Here is a 19,648-nt window from a genome sequence, read left to right on the forward strand (position 1 = left end):
AGTAAAAAATAATTTTAAAATTAAATTTATGACAATAGTATATAAGCAATACTAGTATAAATGAGAAAAAAGCTTGAGGCGCTTAATATTCAAAAAATATGGCACAAAGCGCCTCAAGCTTTTTTCTCATTTATACTAGTATTGCTTATATACTATTGTCATAAATTTAATTTTAAAATTATTTTTTACTTTTTAGTTTGATAATCTTTAAAAGCATGTTTCTTTAGTTTTTTAAACTATATTTATTATAACTTTACATACTTTTTAGTTTGATAATCTTTAAAAGCATGTTTCTTTAGTTTTTTAAACTATATTTATTATAACTTTACACAAAGTAGGCATGCGTCTACACTGGTGAGGTAACGTCACGGACACGATCTATTCGTTGTGGGCTCAACCATTTTTGACGCGTTATTGGTCTCGTAGTCACTAGCGATTCAAATCCCACAGTACCTAGTTTGTCACACAAGAAAGTTCACCATCACTGTAACGAGATAATATACGAAAAAAAAAAGCACTCGTTGAATTGATAAAACAATGCAGAATATATTGATGACATGTTCTTTTTATGGATTCAACATAAATCATTGGTAGAAACCCCATTTAAGGGCCCCGCCTACCCAGGCACACATACGGTGCGCAGAGCTTCAGGAAAAACAACGCGATTTAAAAACTACTCGAGATATCTGAGTGGGGTCTGCTTACGAAAAGCATTTAAGAGTTCGCTGAGGCCCAAAAAGTACTTTTAATTTTGGATCAGGTTTTTAAACTGTATTTCTAGAAGAGTTAAAATGGCCAAAACGCCTGTTTTCAGAGTAATTTTTAGGCGTAAAACAACCAGTACAGATTCTTGAAAGCACTTAAGGGACTTACTTGCATTACACCTTTATCTTCATTTCTCGACCATGTAATGTTACGGTCACCGCTAAAATTTCACAGTTATCCTGTGACGACGAGAAGACTGCGCGCCAGTTCAGAGCCTTGAGCTTAGAGGCGATACCGCGCTAGAAATACCATCGAGCGTCGCGCTTATCATCCCGCCTCACTAACACACATACACCCCTGACGAGGCGGGCCCCTTAAGAAGCAACATCCGTGCAGGGGAAAACAATTTCGCCCGGCGACGACGGGCGCTTCGTCGCTTGGGCCGCTGTCTTTCCCGAGCGCGAGGGAGCGTTAATCGTATCGGCGGGCGCGAGATTGGCAGGTGCCCTCCCCCACCGCGTACCTCCCCCACCCCTTTACCACTCCCACCCCACACACCCACGCCTAATGACGATCTCGGCGGCAGGAGGTTCCGCCCCGCCCCCAGCGGGCTGGCGCGACATGGCGCCACTCAACGTCAGCTCCCTACCCCCCTCATCTTAACCCTTCCTCGTAGTCCATATGTACAACGGTGAAACCCGGGTTCGAATACCGATATATGCTGCACAGAGTCTTTCGGTACTCGTCACAGATGTGTAAACATCAAACCTCGGTAACGAGCAATTTCGTGAGCACTCACGTTGCAAATACACTTACGATACGAAACTCAGGACACACAATTCAACGTTTAACTTACTCAAACATTGGCGAGCGTGTGTTTTTAATATATATATATATATGACGCGAATCACACGCATGTTTCCGCGCCCGCCGCGAGAATTCGTTCCCGGAGCAGCTACGTAGACTGTAGAATCATTAAATATGCAGACCAGAATTTTAAAATATATAATGAAACGGCGAAAAATAATTGAAAAAAAAAATACTGTTACGAGTGGGAAAAACGGGTTCGTGAGGATAGCCCAATTTATTTGTGTACAGTTTTATTTACATCACTAATTAAATCAACACACTTGATGTCTGTTCACAAATCACTAGGTATCTGTCAAGTCCACAGTTCACGTTCCTCACTGGAGCTAGACTCAGCAGTGGTTCGCCCCTTACCTCACACCTGTCCCTCGGCAGTCTTTCTGGAACCGACTGGAGGGGGTGTGACGTGTCACGTCATCCCGGGCCGTCCCGAAGCTCAAAGAATCCAGAATAATGACGCTTATTCACGCCACTCCACGCGGAATTCTCGGGCCACTAAGGAATAGATAACAACGCTGAGAAAGAGGGCGTGGAGGCAGGAGGCGTGGCGGGGCCAGGCCGCTTTAATCCCAAAAGTATTCGCGCGTGACGTCAGTGGCCCGTGTCTCATTCGTTCGTGAGAATACTTAATCCCGGCTTTGGACATTATTTTCACCAAGACTTTATTTAAATACTGCTCATCTTGCTAAAATCCATCAAACCGTTATTAGTATTAAGTTTCCCTTTGGCTTTGTGAACTTTGGTCCACGCCATCCAACACAGATGCCAACGTGGTAGTTTACGCAGTTCTGTATTGCTTTTGCAAAATCGTAACCTTAAAACGGTAATGATAAAGGTAATACTGTGACCCCAACCGTCTCCCTCCTGCAAATAATAGAGCATTTCGCCCCTGATGACATAAATTCTACCCTATCTAACCAGAGACCGGAAAAATTCGCGGATTGATTTCGCGATAAGCTGAGACCTGCAAAATTCGCGGATTCGTTCGGTGATAGGCTAGAATTCAAACACATATACCTCTTAGATAATTTTTCTATTGGCTTAATGTTCATCTGGACGAATCTCAACCAGTTATATACCCTCAACCAAAGAAGGATCGAATCACAGACAAAACAGCTGAGACGACTTACAAGTCGGCAGCCAATGAACTTGCGTTATTTTCCCGAGTGTACAGGGGTATGTGCAGTCTATCCTGAAGGCCAGCGAAACCGCGAATTTTACAGGTCTCTAGCTATAGTTAAAACACATACAATTTGATGCTGCTTCTGCAACTGGCTCACAGTTCGCCTGGAGGTCTCTGGGCCAAACAGAAAATCCTCAACCAATAGATTGACGAATCAGAAGGTACGGTACCCAGTTGAAACGTTCTCACACGTGAGCAGCCAATGACAGTGCGATATATGCGTGAGTGTGCAGAGAACTGTGGAGTCTATCCTGGAGGTCATTGAACCCGCGAATTTTTCCAAGCCCTATATATAGCTTGAATTTTTAGTGGTAGAGACCCGGAAATTTCGCAGATTCTTCTAACCTCACGGTAGAATTGAAACTCATAGGTGTGCTCAACTCATATTTGGTTGATTTCTTAGCGAATACATTTTATCTTTTTTAATTGGCTCTACCAGATTGGCTTACTTCTCTCCTATTTGGACATCGCTGGTTCACGGTCGTAGGAGGGCATTTCCAAATAACTGCGGTCCAATCATGAACACGGTGTGAGAGTGTGAAAGTTTTGGATTCTAGTTTTTGACTATTTATTGGTCTCTAGTTTTTTTTGTTTAGACGGGACCTCAGGATCTGTCGAAAACCAACGTGGTCCAATTGAAGACGGTGGAAAAATAAAAAGAGCGCGTGTAACTCCGTACACGTGATAGAAGTGAAACTTATTTTGGCAATTCAAACCTTGACTCGTAAGTAAATCGTAAGGGGTAAATCGGCAGAGAGACAGAGAAAGAGAGAAATAAGACAATTTTCTAAATAAACACAAACTAATGAAATTATTACTCCAAAAAATAATCTCACAACCCCTTTGTGTTGCCCTCCCTTGCTAGATGCCAGCAGGCCAGGTGGCTTCAACCTGAGCCGCACGCCGCCACGTGGAGCCCGCTCAAGAGATAGGCTTCGGCCTGAGACGCACTTAGTCTTCCCTACCCAGACCTCTCCCGCACACTTGTAGCTTTAAGTTAGGTTAGGAAAAAAAATCGTTTATGCTTCTGCCTTAGACGCATTTAGGCTCCTCCATAACCATGACCCCTCCTTAAATATACTTATTTTTTTAGTTATGCTAGGAAAAAGAACACAATGTTTCACGAAAACGTCGCGTTAAAATTCGGCCTTGAAATTTTACCCCAAGAAGTTACTATTCGATAAAAAAAAAACCGCAAGTGTTCGGAATGTCACTTGCCGTTGAAGGGAGCCAGTTCTCTAACCAGGCATTGATGACGAGTCCGCCTGCTGGCGGCGCGCGCGCGTCCACGCATCGCGACGGCAAAACTTTAGTCGTCGTCGCGCAAACAGCCCCTCCCCCCCCCCCCCCCCGGCGGGGCAAATGCTGTTCCGAGTGCCCCGCGGCGCGCTCGTTAAGGGCGCGGTACGCCCTTTTGTTTCCTCGCCGCCGCTGCCGCGTTCGTGAAGCAGTTGGCACGCGCGCCTTCTCTTCAAATATTCAACGCGTCCCGGACCCTTGGAATGCCCGCGCAACAACGTGGCAAGTGCCCCCACACAGCCGGCGTTTACCGTGTAATGTTTTTTTTTTTTGTAAATGTAACGTAAATATTCATTTAAAATTACAGATTTTTTCCCTCATTTTGTACGTTTACATGGAAAAAAAACTGTATCACTACAAAATGCCCGGATGCTTAACCAGGCATTTATGCTCTCTGTTATCTCAGTACCTCCAACAGTTTAAAGTTATTTGTAAACCGTTCCCTGAAGAGCTTTCCAGTATCAACTGCGGACATTAATAAGCATAATTAGGGGCATGTGTAGTTCGCGAAAAAATTTCCGAGACTGGCTGAAAGTAAAAAAAAAAACTGTGGTATCCTCTGTGTTTCGCGATTGGGGGAGTTTCTTTCAGGCACATGTCGATTGTAACAACACCAATCACAGCTATTCATTGCGGAAGCAAACGCGTCCTGAGGGGCTCGGTTAAAACAAGGCAACGACTTCTCTCGCAAACGGACGCCAATTACAAGGAAGAAACCGCTGGTGCGGTACACCTTGTTGCAGTCTGATAGCCGTACAGATTTTTGCGAAACATACCTGCCCCTAAGCATAATAAAACCAAATGAAGTCCAATTATTAAATATTCGATTATCATTTCGTGGTTTAAAACTATATTCTTTAATAAAACATAAATTAAAATATAAAATTAAGCACCAAGTTTTGTAATATACACTCAGTATTATCTTGAAAAAAAAAAATATTTTATATATGCAAAAATAACCTTAGCAATGTGTTGTAAAAATTTCAATATTTTCATTTCTTGGTAACTGATTTCCAAAGGAATCTTTTGTAAAAGTACAGAAAAATGTTTTATGTGTATGGAGCCATGATTCTGTCGCTGATTCATGAGTAGCAAAGTAGACTTGCAACACTTATGCATTAGCTTCTCGTTGATGATTGCACTATGGTACTATTTGACACGACCTTAACAGGAAAAAAAATAGGGAAAGGAAACGTTTGCTGGTTTGTGACCTCTAGGACAGACTGCACATGTATCTAAACGTTCGGGAAAATGCTGTGGGCTTTCACTCCTTCCCAAGGAGCGATAGACTACTTTCCCAAAACCCTCGTTCTGATTTTAAGTCAAAGGGCGAAGTATTCTGAAGTACTAAAATTGAATTCACCTCCAAAATATCAAGAGCAAACAAAATTAATGGGCTGATTTTTTTTAAAAAACTACTCTCCAGATTATGCGAGATGCCCAGATTAAAATTTGTGAGTATTTTAATCGAGACCCCGCCCAAATGTTTCGGAGCCCACCATAACCATGGAGGTCCCATCGCCTTAAGTCCCATGTGACTCACAACCCTTTAGGGACGAACAAAGACTGCTATAATCAAATCCAAATACTAACATTTTCTCCGGGTTATCAGCCTGCACGTAAGATGCCAGGTTTCAAGAAACTTGACATGACCTAATGATTTACTTCAGCCTATTTTCTTGATTTTATCATATTTTCCATTTACTACCTAATAGGTATTTAATTTTACTAAAATATATCAGTAACAAATTAATGGCAAAAGAATCTATGATTTCTATGTAAAGCGGTTTAGAGATATTAACATTCCACATAAAATAAAAATTATTACAGATACTGTTAGTTTCTTTTCCTTTCAATTTTATGGCATATAAATTCCCTGAGTTTTCCCTGTGTGTGTGTTTTTTTTTTTTTAGATTTACAACACACATTTTTAGTTCCCTGATTTTTCCCAATTATTGTCCACGTATAGAAAGACACATTTTAATTTCCATGATTTTCCCCTATGTTTCATATTTATTAGACACCTCTTAAATTCTCTGAGTTTCCCTGTTTTCCGTATTATCCCTGTCTACGGGAACGCCGCGAACCTCTCCTCCTGTGGGAGTAACGGGGGTTACGCCTTTATTCCTCCTCCCCCCCCCTGGTTATGTATGTTTTTTTTTCCGCAGGAAGTGCTGCTACGTCGTTCACAATGACAGTAAATGTACGGGACTTTCAAACGAAAAATTTAACTCAAACAAACGAAGAGTTCTTTGTGATTTCAAATTACAAGATCTTCGTGTAAACTTAACCGTACTTCGACTTCCGAGTTGCGTGTTTCATTATAAACAAAGGCAAAGACACACATCGACAAAATAAGATTGTTCTTACTGTAGACTTAAGCAGTTTTCTAATGTTTTGTTAATATACCAAGAATACTCTTTTGGGTTATGGTTAAAAGTATAGCTTTTCGTTCTCTTCTGTTTTGGAAAACTATTGTGTTTGTTTTGTCGTGTTTTTGTCTCGTTTCAACTGTTGTGCTTAATTTTTTTTGGGGTTCAATATGTTTGTGCTGTCATCCTTTGTGGGGGTTTTTTCGTTCTCTTAGTCCATTTTTCTTTTTTATTTTCTTTGTTTGTTGACCATATTCCTGTTATGGAATAGTATGTGGTGTTTATCTCCTGTTGACAACAGCAATTATTTTGCTTGATTTGTGTTTTTTTGTCTTTTGAGTATTTTTTTAGCTTTCTTCTACAGAAAAAAGTGCTTAGCAATGGTGTATGTCCAAAAGCTTACATAAAGTCATGCACACCCATTGCACAAATCTTTCAAGAAGTTCGCCAGTTCAAAGATCCCTGTATGATATGCAGACAGCGCTCCCCGTAGACTGGACGTGAGTGTACACCGGGAGCAGGAGCGCAACAACAGGGGGAGGGGGGGCAAGGGTATTTTGCCCCCTCCCTCCCCCTCTGAAACCTTGAAGTGGGGGAAAACGGGGCCCAAAAAAAATGTGCTGCGTAATCAATTTTTAGATAAGAAAACAGCTTAAATAGCGCCATTTTCCACCTTGAAATACAAATTTTTTTTTCCCCTGGGGATGACCCCCGAACCCCCCCCCCCCCCCCGCTTCAATAGGGGGGATCGATGATTCTTTATAAGAAGGTATATTGTCTCCCCCCCCCCTCCTTTTGGAAATTTAGTTGTTGCGCCCCTGGACCCGGGAGTGACGCTGGGCCTCTCGCCGTGTGGTTGCAGGGCCCGGCTTCTGGGGCTTCATGAACCCGCAGTGGCCGCTGTGCCGCAAGGGCCGCCGCCAGTCGCCCATCAACGTGGAGCCGGACAAGCTGCTCTATGATCCGCTGCTCAGGAACTTCCACATCGACAAGTACAAGGTGCGCCCCCTCCTACCCCCATCGAGTAGGAGTGGCAGGCTGGTACTGGACCAATGTCAACAACAATGGCGGCCTCCGTGAGACAAGATGGCGGCCCCCACGTGACAAGATGGCGGCCCCCACGTGACAAGATGGCGGCGCCTATGGGGGTACTGGGGCCGGTGTTTACATTTCTATGTTTACATTGGTCCAGTACCAGCCTGCCACTCCTACTCCATCGCTCCTTCATCTCTACACCCATGGCCCCCGCAAGGGTGGGGCTGGAGGTAGCCCGGGCCCAGCCCTGTTTAGTTTTAAATGTTTGACTATCCTTTTTTTTTTACAAACTCGAAAAAAAAAACATAATGGATATTTAATAATTAGAGACCCGTGAAATTCGCGGGTTCATTTCGTGTTACGCTACAATTCAAATAATTATACCTTAGTGCTGCTTCTGTGATTGGTTCACTGTTAATCTGGAGGACTGAGGGCCAATTAGAGACCCTCACTCATAGAAGTGTCGAATCACAGGCCACCCAGTCGAGACGACTCACAAGTCAGCAGCCAATGAACAGTTGGCATTTGCCCGAGTGTGTAGAGGATATTGGAGTCTATCCTTGAGGTCATTGAATCCGCGAAATTCACGGGTCTCTAATCATAATGTTTGACGTGATAACGTCTTATAAATCGATGAACGCCGGCTGCACGCACGAAAAAAGCATGAGTCATTGTCACGTTAACGCCTGAGTCGAGCGTGCAAGAAGAACCGGCCAACCACCGTGCGAGAAAAATCTTCTATAATATCAAACAGGTTGAGGCGGGCTTTTTTAAAAGCAGCAGTTTGAAAATATTTGATATGACGTTATTGCGTAAATTATCGTCCGTTAACCGACTTTACAGACAACCCCCCCTTTTTTTTACAAACTATAAAAATTATAATGGATATTTTATAAATAAACCTTATAAAATAGTAACCACAATTATACCCTGTATTTAGGTTAAGTGACATTTTAAAAAAGAGTGTAGGTAAGAAATAACCATGCAATTATAGTGTACGCACGTGACTGTAAAATTTGGGGGGGGGGGGGGGACCCGTCTCCGATCCCGGGTCCAGGGCCCGTGATCGAATGTGGGGGTCATGCTCTGGCTTATCTATAGATTAGGGCCAAGTGATTTCTTTTTTTACTCTTGACATAAGCTGTGCATATTGCCTGTGTTGACACATGTCCACTCCCAGCATACTAACCACAACAGCAATTCTGTGCGGAAGCAAGCGCGTTCTAGCTAAATAAGGCAATGGCGGATTTTCTTGCAAACGGCAGCCAATCACAAAGCAGAAATTACTGACGCAGGAATGCCGCATTAGCAGTCTAGTAAGCGAACAGATTTTTTTTTTTTTTCGCGGAAATAAAACAAAATCACTGAACCTGCAAGTTAGCGTAGCATTCCAGTGCCATACACTTGCAATCAAAAAGTCTAAGTATATATATAGATAGGGCATGCATAGTTCGCGAAAAGATCCCGAGACTAGCTGAAAGTTAAAACACTGTAGTATCGTCTGTATATCGTGATTGGTTGAGTTTCTTTCAGGTGCGTGTCTACTGTCAGTACACCAGTCACAGTAACTCAGTGCGGAAGCAAACGTGTCCTGAGTGGCCCGGTCAAATATAAAAACGACTTATCTGGCAGACGGTCGCCAATCATAAGGAAGAAACCGCTGGTGCGGGTATACCTTGTTGCAGTCGAATAGCCGTCCAGATTTTTTTTTTCGCGAAAAATGCCTGCCCCTATATAAATTCCGAAAAAAAAATCGCACATTCAGTCTGCGATAGGCGGTTCTTGTCAGGTGCCGGGTGCAGACTTAGTGCCCGAATTCGAGCACGTCTGGCAATTTGGAGGACTGAGGGCCAATTAGAGACCCTCACTCATTCAAGTGTCGAGTCACAGACCACCCAGTCGAGACGACTCACAAGTCAGCAGCTAATGAACAGTTGGCATTTGCCCGAGTGTGTAGGGGATATTGGAGTCTATCCTTGAGGTCATTTAACCCGCGAATTTTTCCGGTCTCTAGTTATACGGGAAGGTCGCCGCTGAACTGCTTGAGATTTCCGAGTGGAGCCTGCTTACGAAAAGCGTCTCAAAATTCGATGGTGGTCGACAAGTAATTTTTTTTTTGTTTCCGTAGTTTTTTTTTTTAGTTTTTTTTTAGAAGAGTTAAAAAGAACGTGTTGTCTGCGCGCCAGTTCCAGAGTAGATACCGCTCCAGAAGCACCGGCGAGCGTCGCGCTTATCATCCCGCCTCGCCGACACAGATACACCTCTGACTGGGCGGGCCCCTTAAGGACGAAAACTGTCCGGTTGCAGTCCCGGGTAAATGTTAAAATGCCCAAAAGATGAAACAGTAGTTTAAAGTAAACAAATTCTAAAATAATAACTTCTTAAAAAAAAAATGACTAGTGCCGATAAGTGGCACAACCGTTCTCTACCCGTTTTTTTTTTCTTTCGGTGCAGCCACGCAGGAGACAGCTGACAACAAAAACTCGCGATCTCGACGACCTCCAGGATAAGACTCCACAATCCTATACATGCTCGGGCAACTGCCTTTCTGTTTACTGGCTACTGACTTGTGAGGCATGTCAACTGGGACGCCTGTTCATCTGTACTTCTTTTGTAGAATTTTTTTTCCCTCACCGGCTTAAGAGTCCTCCAGATAAACTGTTCTCCAATAACAGAAGCAGCACGAAGAAAAACGTGTTTTGATTCTATCATATTTCGAGATGAATCCGCGAAAAGTATAGTCCCATGACGTAGAGACCTGCAAAATTCGCGGATTCATTTCGTGATATGCTGCAATTCAAATAATTATACCTTAGTGCTGCTTCTGTCATTGGTTCACTGTTAATCTGGAGAACTGAGGGCCAATTAGAGACCCTCACTCAAAGAAGTGTCGAATCACAGGTCACCCAGTCGAGACGACTCAGAAGCTAGCAGCCAATGGACAGGTGGCATTTGACCGAGTGTGTAGAGTGTAGTAGAGTCTATCATGGACGTCATTGAATCCGCGAATTTTGCAGGTCTCTACGGCCATGAGGACTATACTTGTCGGAGAAGGGGGAAGGAAAAGGGCATATACTTCTCTGACACACAACGCGATTCGGCGGTAGGTGAGCGCACGCGAGCTTCCGTCGTTCCAGGAATGGTTGTCTTTCACGTCGAATAATTAACGTGCTGCTGTGCTGGGACGCGAGACAAAAGCGACTCACCCATTCCTCCTCCCTCCCTTAAGCCTTCCCCCCCTATCAACCCCTCCCCCATTTTTTCCTGTCCCATTGCCCTGAACTTCACGCCGGTTCTCTGATTAGATTTCCGACTCCCCGCGGCCCGTCCATGGGAATTATTCCTTTATTCGCCATAAGGCTCGCTGTGCCAGGTACAGCGAGAGAGAGGGGGGGGGGGTCATGTGGGGGAGCCGGCTCTTCGGCTAATGAAAACGAATATTCATATGGCGTCCGAGTGTGTCCAGAGGTTTGTGCGTCCGGCCACGGGACAAAATTTCCTCAAAAAATTTTTAAATTATATTGGCAGAGACACCGCGCCTCGTATTCCACAGCCCCCCCGCCCCCCTACCCGTGATGTAGCCTCCGCCACAGTGCGAGACCTGTTACTAGGGACCTTGGCAATTTGCGTTTTTTAACTGGTGACACGCACGTACTTATTTACGTTTGCATGACATTTTCGCTGGGCAGTGAGTAATTTTTTTACACTCCCTCCTACAAGATAAATTACTATAATTTAATAATACAATTTTTAAAAAATATATATATTAATTCGTTCAAACTTGATTCAATCTGGACAGAATGTTAAACAAACTAACAAAATACAGTGACTTTTGTTTATACTATAGTGTGTGGAGTCTTTCTTCTAACCGGTTCCGCCCTTATATCTTAGTGGGGGTAGTGTTCAGAATAATATTCAGTTGTGAAACTGCCAGCACAGATTCTTGAAAGCACTGAATGGACTTGCAATACACCTTTATCTTCATTTCTACGCTATATAATGTTATGGTTACCGCTCAAATCTCATATTTGCCCTAAGCATGACGGTTACCTTGCTTGCGCTTAGAAGCGACACCGCACTAGAAACACCGTTGTTCTGTGCACTTATCATAGCGCATCACTAGAGACCTAGAGAACCGGAAATTTCAAGAATTCGTTTCCCGTCAGGCAAAAATGCAGCGCCTTATGTTTGATCAACCAACTTTTACTTTTCCATTGGCTAATTTCTGAACGATTTCTTGTAGTTGGCGCTACCTGGATCACTTAATTCTCTCCTAGCTAGGCTTCGTTGATTCGCGGTCGTAGAAAGGGCGTATCCCAATAACTGCGGGTCAATCATGAACACAGTGTGAGAGTTTGAATATTTGCATTCTAGCTTGCGCCCGAAATGAATCCGCGGAATTTCCGTACCTCTACGCATCACTGGGGGCATGTAATTTTTGCGAAAAGTTTTCGAGAAGAGCGGTGTGTTAAAACATTGTAGCGTCGTGTATGTTTCGTTGGGGCATGCATATTTCGCGAAAAGATTCCGAGACTTGCTGAAAGTTAAAACACTGTAGCATCGTCTGTGCCTCGTGATTGGGTGAGTTTCTTTCAGGTCAATATCGATTGTTACAACACCAATCGCAGTGAGTCAGTGCGGAAGCAAACATGTCCTGAGTGGCTCGGTCAAATAAGGCAACGACTTCTCTCGTAGAAGTCCGTCAATCACAAGGAAGAAACCGCTGGTGTGAGTATAACTTGTTGCAGTCTAATAAGCGTTCAGATTTATTCGCGAAAAATGCCTGCCCCTAGTGGTACGTTATTGGGTGAGTTTCTTTCAGGTGCACCCCCACTGTCAGCACACGAATCACAGCCACTCAGCGCGGAAGCGAGGCGTGAATGGCCAGGCCAAATAAGGAAACAGCTGATATTGCACACAGCCGCAAATTACAAGAATGTAACTGTTAGAGCGGGGATAACGTGTTATAATTAGGGACCGGAAAAAATTGCGGGTTCAATGACCTCCAGGATGAACTCCATAGTTCTGAGTACACTCGGTCAAATGCCACCCACTCATTGGCTGCTGTCTTGTGAGACGTTCCAGCGTAGCAGCCTGTGATTCGATAAAGCTTTGGTGGGGTGTTTCTCATTGGCCCAGAGTCATCCAGGTGAGTTGTGAGCCAATAGCAGAGGCAGAACTGAGCTATAACTATTTGTATTTTTGCCTATCGCGAAATGTATTCGCGAATTTTTCCGGTCTCTAGTTATAATATACCGAGAGCTCTCTTTTTTTTTTCTCTCGCGAAAAATACATGCCTTCACTAGGAGCAGGAATAATTGTTCGCGAAAAAATATGAACGCCTATTACACTGCAAAAAGATATATCCTCACCAGCGTTTTTTTTCCTTGTGATTGGCGGCCGTGTGCGAGAGAAGTCGTTGCCACTCAGGACGCGTTTGCTTCCGCACCGAATTACTGTGGCTGGTGTTGTAACAGTCGACGTGTACTTCAAATAAACTCGCCCAATCACGAAAGACAGACGATACTAAAGTGTTTTAACTTTCAGCTAGTCTCGGGATCTTTTCGCCAAATATGCATGACGCTAGCCTTTACACATCATTGGAGACAGTGACTTTTCCGCGAAACAATCTGTTAGCTTACGGTATTTTTGCGTCGGTATTTTCTGCTTCGTTATTGGCGGCCGTTTGCACAAGAAGCCATTGCCTTATTTAACCAAGCCATTTTTAAGGACACTTTTACTTCTGCACAGAATTGCTGTGGTTCGTGTGCTGAGAGTAGACGTGTATACACTGTTAAATAATTTCACCTGTATTATATGAAGAACAATGGTTACAAATCATCAAAATATATTCATAAATTTTCTGCTTTCTTCGTATATTAAGGACACCGAGTTCACTCATTTTGAAAAAGAATCCAAAATATATTTGTATATTAGCAAAACATTCAAAAATTGGTTATGTCTACAGTACGAACACCCTTATTTTGTCCACGTGTGTGTTAGCCTTCTTTTTAGACCGAAACATACAACTCGGGAATGGAAATACGGCGTATTTACTGAGGCGATTTATTTGTTTGAATTTACGAAGAACTCATTGTTAGGGGCAGGCATTTTTCGCAAAAAAAAAAATCTGAACGCTTATTAGACTGCAACAAGATAATTATAGCCGCACCAGCAGTTTATTCCTTGTGATTGGCGGTCGTCTGCGATGGCTTATTTGATCGAGCCACTCAGTATGCGTTTGCTTCCGCACTGACTTACTGTGATCGGTGTTTTAACAATTGACATATTTCTGAAAAAAAATTGGTTGTCTGTAAAGTCGGTTTACGGACGATAGTTTAACGTGACAACGTCATAACAAAACATTTATGAAATGATTGCATACTTTTATGAATAAAATTGTATCATTTTTATTGAATTATCACTATTTTGTATGGATACAAAAGAGTGAAATGAAATCTACAATTTAATTGATAAATTTACTTTTATTTGCACTCATTAATTCAAATATGTTTATTACTTTAACGAAGAGATTATTTTAACTATAACTATAATACATGTTTGCTATTTAACTTCTTCCAATCTGTGTTATTCTGTTAAGAATAGGACGATGATAGGAAAAGTAGGAAACGAATGGGAGTGTTTCAAGTTTAATGTGCCTCCAAAAGGTCAAATCGATGGTTGTTCTAATCGAGTAGAAGAGAGATAGATGCGGCGCAAGCGTACAATGAGCGTAACGGGACAATGTGCATAACGGGACACTTTTTCGTGTGTGCAGCCGGCGTTCATCAATTTATTAGACGTTGTCACGTCAAAAAAAAAACTCACCAAATAACGTAATACAGACGATGCTACAGTGTTTTAACTTTTAGCTAGCCTTGGTTTCTTTTCGCGAAATACGCATGGCCCTACTCATTGTTTATTTGGGCTAAATTCTTCGTGGAAAGTTCCGTAAATTGACTGTAATTTCTAACACAGTAAGAAAGAAACTCAACCAACGCGAAACATGGGTGAAGATACAGTTTTTTTTAATTTTTTTACACACAGCTTCTCTCGAAATCTTTCGCCGAAATATCACTGGAACTTACGCGTCACTAGCTAAGATAAGCCCTTCGGTAGGCGGACCCATCTATAGTTTCTGTGCATAAGCCGAGCGACGGAAATCCCGAATGAACAATTATTTAAGCGCGGCGTCTGTGTAGCGTTCTTGGCGCGCCGCGCGGACCAATCACGTGGCCGCCTGTCCGACGCACGTGTTGATTGCCGGACCCCTTCGACGGCTATCGATCACGCTGATTGAAACGAGGGACCACCCCTCCCCCCCCCCCCCTCGCCCAACAATCCGCACGGTCGCGGCTTCGTGTTTACCCGCCGCGCAGGAAATGAAATAATCCATTTAACCAACCGGGCGCCGGCCAAGTGGAGAGAATTTTTTTTTTTTTTTTTTAACCGCGTTCTCCCGCCGGCAGGCTCAACCCGTAGGAAAAAAAATGCCACGCTATCCTGATTGAATCCTGGCCAGAAATATGTCGGTCTTTTGTTTGTGCACCCACAAAGCTCCCACGCTCCTTGATGAGGCGGGCTGGCGGTTCGCGGGAGGGGAGGGGGGTTATCCCACCCCCACCCCCACCCCCACACCCCTTTCTTTTTCCTCCTCGCACCCCTTGAAACACCCACGGAAAACAAAACCGACCCCTCTTCCCCTAACAGTACTCCCGGGCTAAAGAACCCGCCAAAATGAAAATGATTTAATGGAATATCAGTCGCTGCCCGCGCGAGCGTTCATGCTCGACGGAACAAGTGTGCAAAAAAAAAAAAAGATTATACTGTTTTTGTTTGTTGTTCCCACCCCCCACCCCCACCCCTACCTCTGTTGTTAGGTGAAGTAGCGTTATCATCGGAGCGATGCGCCCACAGCTGCTCTTTTCAGGGCTTTTGCGGGATAGGATTTCAAACACTTTTTTTTTTGTTTAATGTAAACCATAAGCCTTAGGGTTCTTCCCTGATATTTCACTTCTCTCTTCAAAGCATGATAGGCAAACTTAATTTAATTAAATATCTGTTTAAGGGCGCCGCTGATCAGGGGTGTATCTGTGTTGGTGAGGCGGAATGATACATAAGCGCGACGCTCGCTGGTGTTTCTAGCGCGGTATAGCCTCTAAGCGAAAAGCTTTGAACTGGCGGGCAGTCTTTTCGTCGTGCATAGGACAACTGTAGGATTTTTTATTGCAAGTCCCTCACGTGGTTTCAATAACCTGTACAGGTAATTATTATGCTTGAAACTTACTCTGAAAACACGCCTTTTAGCTATTGTAACTCTTCTAAAAGTACAGTTTTAAAAAAAAAAATAATCCGTAATCGAAACTACTTTTCGGCCCTCAGTGAATTCTTAAATGCTTTTCGTAAACAGACCTCACTAGAAAATCGTGAGTAGTTTTCAAATCGCGTTGTTTTTCCTGGAGCTCTCCAGTTTCTCTAAACAATACTAGATGACTGGATTGCGTTTTCATATCATAAGAGTCTGTGTTAATATTCTCAGTTTTTTTTTTAAGAGGAGGCCTTCTTTAAGACTCTTATTTTCGTATCGCTATGTTAAATTGAAGTCTGTTTGAATACCTACAATTTAACTGTAATTTCAGCCTGACGGACGGTATAAAACCGAGGATATGCCAAATAGTAGGGGAGACCGGGGCTGGTTGTAACAGTTTCGCTATTTTATTTTTTATCTGATCATGGATAACATAAACGGCACTTCTGACTGAGCTAACTTATTCAGTAGTTATTCTACTTTTACAAAACAATTTTTACATAAATTTTCCTCTAGCATATTTTTCTGTACAAATCTAAAACCTCGGAAGTGTAAAGTGTTACAACCTGCCCCGAGGCGGGGCTGGTTGTAACACACATTGGGGTAGGTTGTAACAACATTACTACAAGGTAAAATATAATTTTTACTGGGATTACTTATAACAAATTACTACTTATACAATATATTTCAACAAAAATTATTATTTTTTCACTTGCTTAACTTCAGTTTGTCAAATATTAAATGAACAGTGGTCCTCACTCAGAGATTTCATCTGATTGGCAATTATGACAAATATACATTTTAGATTTTTTTGCACAAGAAAAATGCGACCATAACTGGCAGTTTAGACAACGAACCCACTCCTCTCCTGGTTTGCTTGTAGAGAATGATTCCAAACACACTAAACAAAAGCACTCGCTTTCTTCCTCTGATGAGCTGCACTCTGCTGATCTTCGTTTTAGAGAACGTTTGGGCGTGGATTTTGCAGGCATGCGCGTTTGTGATACATTCCCTTTTATCTTAATCAAGCCTGGTGTTCCTCGTTTCGCAAATTCTTCTTCAATGGCTTTCTTCTCTGGAGTATCCGTCAAAATGGCACTTTTCCTGGTCTTTCTTCCTCCTTTCCTTTTCCTTGGAGCGACTTTAGGAAGAGGTAGAACCACTTCTGGAGAAAACTTCTCTGGTGTGTGGGAACAGTTAGAAAATGATTGAACTGGTGTTCCTTGTGAATCCCTGAACACATCGTGTGAACAACTTGGTGCTAAGTCTGGATCAGGCCTGTCTGTCACAAACGAAGGAGCGAAATCGGCATCCTGAAATATTTCCCTATTATAAGGATGTATTCCACATTTCTCAAATCCTTGTTGGATATTTCTTGGCGTTGTGGCAGTGGGAAAAGCTATCTTTAAGATTGAGGGAATATCATAGATTGACATAGGCTTAACTGTGCTCTCTGGTGTTTTGTTGTTCCTCAACCATGCATCCATTGCCGTATTGATCTGTTTTTTGAGTGGGGCAAAAACACTTCGATCAAGTGGCTGAAGGCGATGAGTGCAGTGAGGTGGGAACGATAGCATTACAATGCCATTTTCTTTGGCAAAATCTAAACAGTCAGGAGCTAAATGCGACTGATGATTGTCTAGAAGGAGGAGGATAGGTTTCTCTGGGCTCGAACGAATACAAGAAACAAAATGCTTAAGAAAAAGCAAGAACTCTACCTCCGTAGTCCAGCCAGACTTATTTGCAGCACCTATACATCCAGTTGGACCATCTCTGATGAAGTGATCATAATACCTTACCCTAGGAAAAATAAACATAGGAGGGATAGCATTTCCAGCAGCATTTACTGCTACAGTTAGAGTAACTAACTGCCCTCGTTCAGATGATGTCATTGCTCCAATTTGTTTTACCCCCTTTCTTGCTACGATTTTTGAAGGATTCTGGACAGTAGTGACCCCGGTCTCATCTACATTCCAAATGTCATTAGCTGTGAAAGAATGGCGATCATAAACTTCAGAGAGTTTGTCAAAAAATTTGGAAACGTTGGCACGATTAAAACTAGAAGCCCTTCCCAAACTAGTTGCCTCTGGAGTCCGAATGGAAAGGTCTGGGTGGCGCTTTAAAAAGGAAGAGAGCCAATCTGCACCTGCTAGTTCTTTGTCACTCCATGTGTTTGGCATGGGAACATTATACTTCTTCCCACATAAGAATGCAAGATGACGTACATCACGTGGAGTGAGTCCAAAATATATGTCAGAACATGTTTTTATGTAGGAAACAAGAGCGATCTCTTGCAAAGGTGTAAATACCTGTCTGTTCCCATAATAACCAGCCAAAGGTTTCCACTCCTCTCGAAAATTAATATCGACTGCATTTAAACCTGAAACAATAGAAAAACCATACAGGCCTATGTTAATTTTGCTCCTGTTTTCACATAAGAAAATCTAAACTACGCAAAACCATATTTTTTGTACTAATACAATAAAAAACGTTTACAACCCATTGTTGAGACGTATTTATGTTAGAAATCAAGCAGATGTAATTAAGAAAATTCATTAATGAATGCAACTTACGTTTGTTTTTCTTTTTTATGTACCTCCCAAGTGTCACATGGCAGATGTTGTACGTTTTCGCAGCATGCCTAACAGATCTTCCTTCTCTTACAACTTCAGCTGCTTTCTCCAACATGTCAATAGAATATTTTCCTTTGTCGGTTTTTCTTTTGTAGTTACGCATCTGAAATTAAAATTTGACTGGAAGTTATTAATTACATCTACAAGATAAAACCGTTTAAAATGTATTTTTTTTCTTTCATAAAAGACTTAAAAGGAACAATAAATTAGGTAAACGTGGTCACGGGGTAGGTTGTAACAGTACGTGGGGCAGGTTGTAACAGATTAATTTCGCTGTTACAACCTACCCCATGTGACATCATTATAGAACACATTTAATTTTACCATATAGTTTGTATTTGTTTCCAATGCCAACAAAACATATCAGAACCTAAAGCTTAGGAGATTATTTTGCCTCGAAGACATTTTCTAAACTCCCTATACATTACGTACAATACGCATGTCAGTCAAACAAACAATATTTACTTACCTCGTCCAAAAACAAATTTTTCCTTCTTGTCGCCAGTGAAATCGTCCGACTGCCACAGTGTTACCACTCGCACTGAAGGCATCATAATGTGCCTTGATGGCTGAAACGATGATACGCTCTTGTGGCTGGTCGTGGAACTATTCGCCCTGTTACAACCTGCCCCTGTTACAACCAGCCCCGGTCTCCCCTATATAGGACTATCTAGGTTTCCAAGGGTAAAAACCAAAAGTCAAGTTTTGACTTGTACCTCATTTCCCTATATAAATAGGAATATTTTTACCTTTTTTTACTTCATGTTACGTCTTAAAAACTGCTTACTGATGACTAATGTTAGCAATACTACATGAGCAGGCTCTTCATGAAAGAAGAGTTTGTTGGCTTGAGCCTATTTTTTATATTTCGTATTTACTTTTATTTTTTCTCCCAGCAGCCTAGAGACACAGAATGTTTCAAAATTCACGGTATTGGGGGTTATGAAACGCAAACAGACTAGCACAAGTAGGCCTATGCTCAGAAATAAACCGATGATGCATTGTGAAATGATGAGTAGAGACTGGAAAAATTCGCGGGTTCAATGACCTCCAGGATAGACTCCACTATTCTCTACACACTCGGGCAAATACCAACTGTTCATTGGCTGCTGACTTGTGAGTCGTCTCAACTGGGCAGCCTGTGATTCGACACTTCCACGAGTGAGGGTCTCTAATTGGCCCTCATTACTCCAGATTACCAGTGAACCAATGGCAGAAGCAGCACTAAGGTATAATTATTTGAATT

General features: G+C 42.5%; 2 protein-coding genes across 3 annotated transcripts in view; one reads left to right on the forward strand and one right to left on the reverse strand.

The window, feature by feature from the left end:
• Window positions 1-19,648, forward strand: part of LOC134534113 (carbonic anhydrase-related protein 10) — a 477,139-nt gene that overhangs the window by 271,494 nt on the left and 185,997 nt on the right. For both annotated transcript variants that reach the window (XM_063372174.1, XM_063372175.1), the window contains exon 3: window positions 7,289-7,425. In XM_063372174.1, the coding sequence (XP_063228244.1) occupies window positions 7,289-7,425 (137 nt within the window). The remainder of the gene's footprint in view (window positions 1-7,288; window positions 7,426-19,648) is intronic.
• Window positions 16,148-19,051, reverse strand: LOC134534112 (uncharacterized). The gene is made up of 3 exons (XM_063372173.1): window positions 18,872-19,051; window positions 18,343-18,505; window positions 16,148-18,149 (listed from the first exon to the last, which is right to left on the reverse strand). The coding sequence occupies exons 2-3, from the start codon at window positions 18,503-18,505 to the stop codon at window positions 16,525-16,527; spliced, it is 1,788 nt and encodes a 595-aa protein (XP_063228243.1). The 5' UTR covers window positions 18,872-19,051; the 3' UTR covers window positions 16,148-16,524.

This window comes from Bacillus rossius, chromosome 7 (genome assembly GCF_032445375.1).
Source record: "Bacillus rossius redtenbacheri isolate Brsri chromosome 7, Brsri_v3, whole genome shotgun sequence".
NCBI classification, from domain to species: Eukaryota; Metazoa; Arthropoda; class Insecta; order Phasmatodea; family Bacillidae; genus Bacillus; species Bacillus rossius.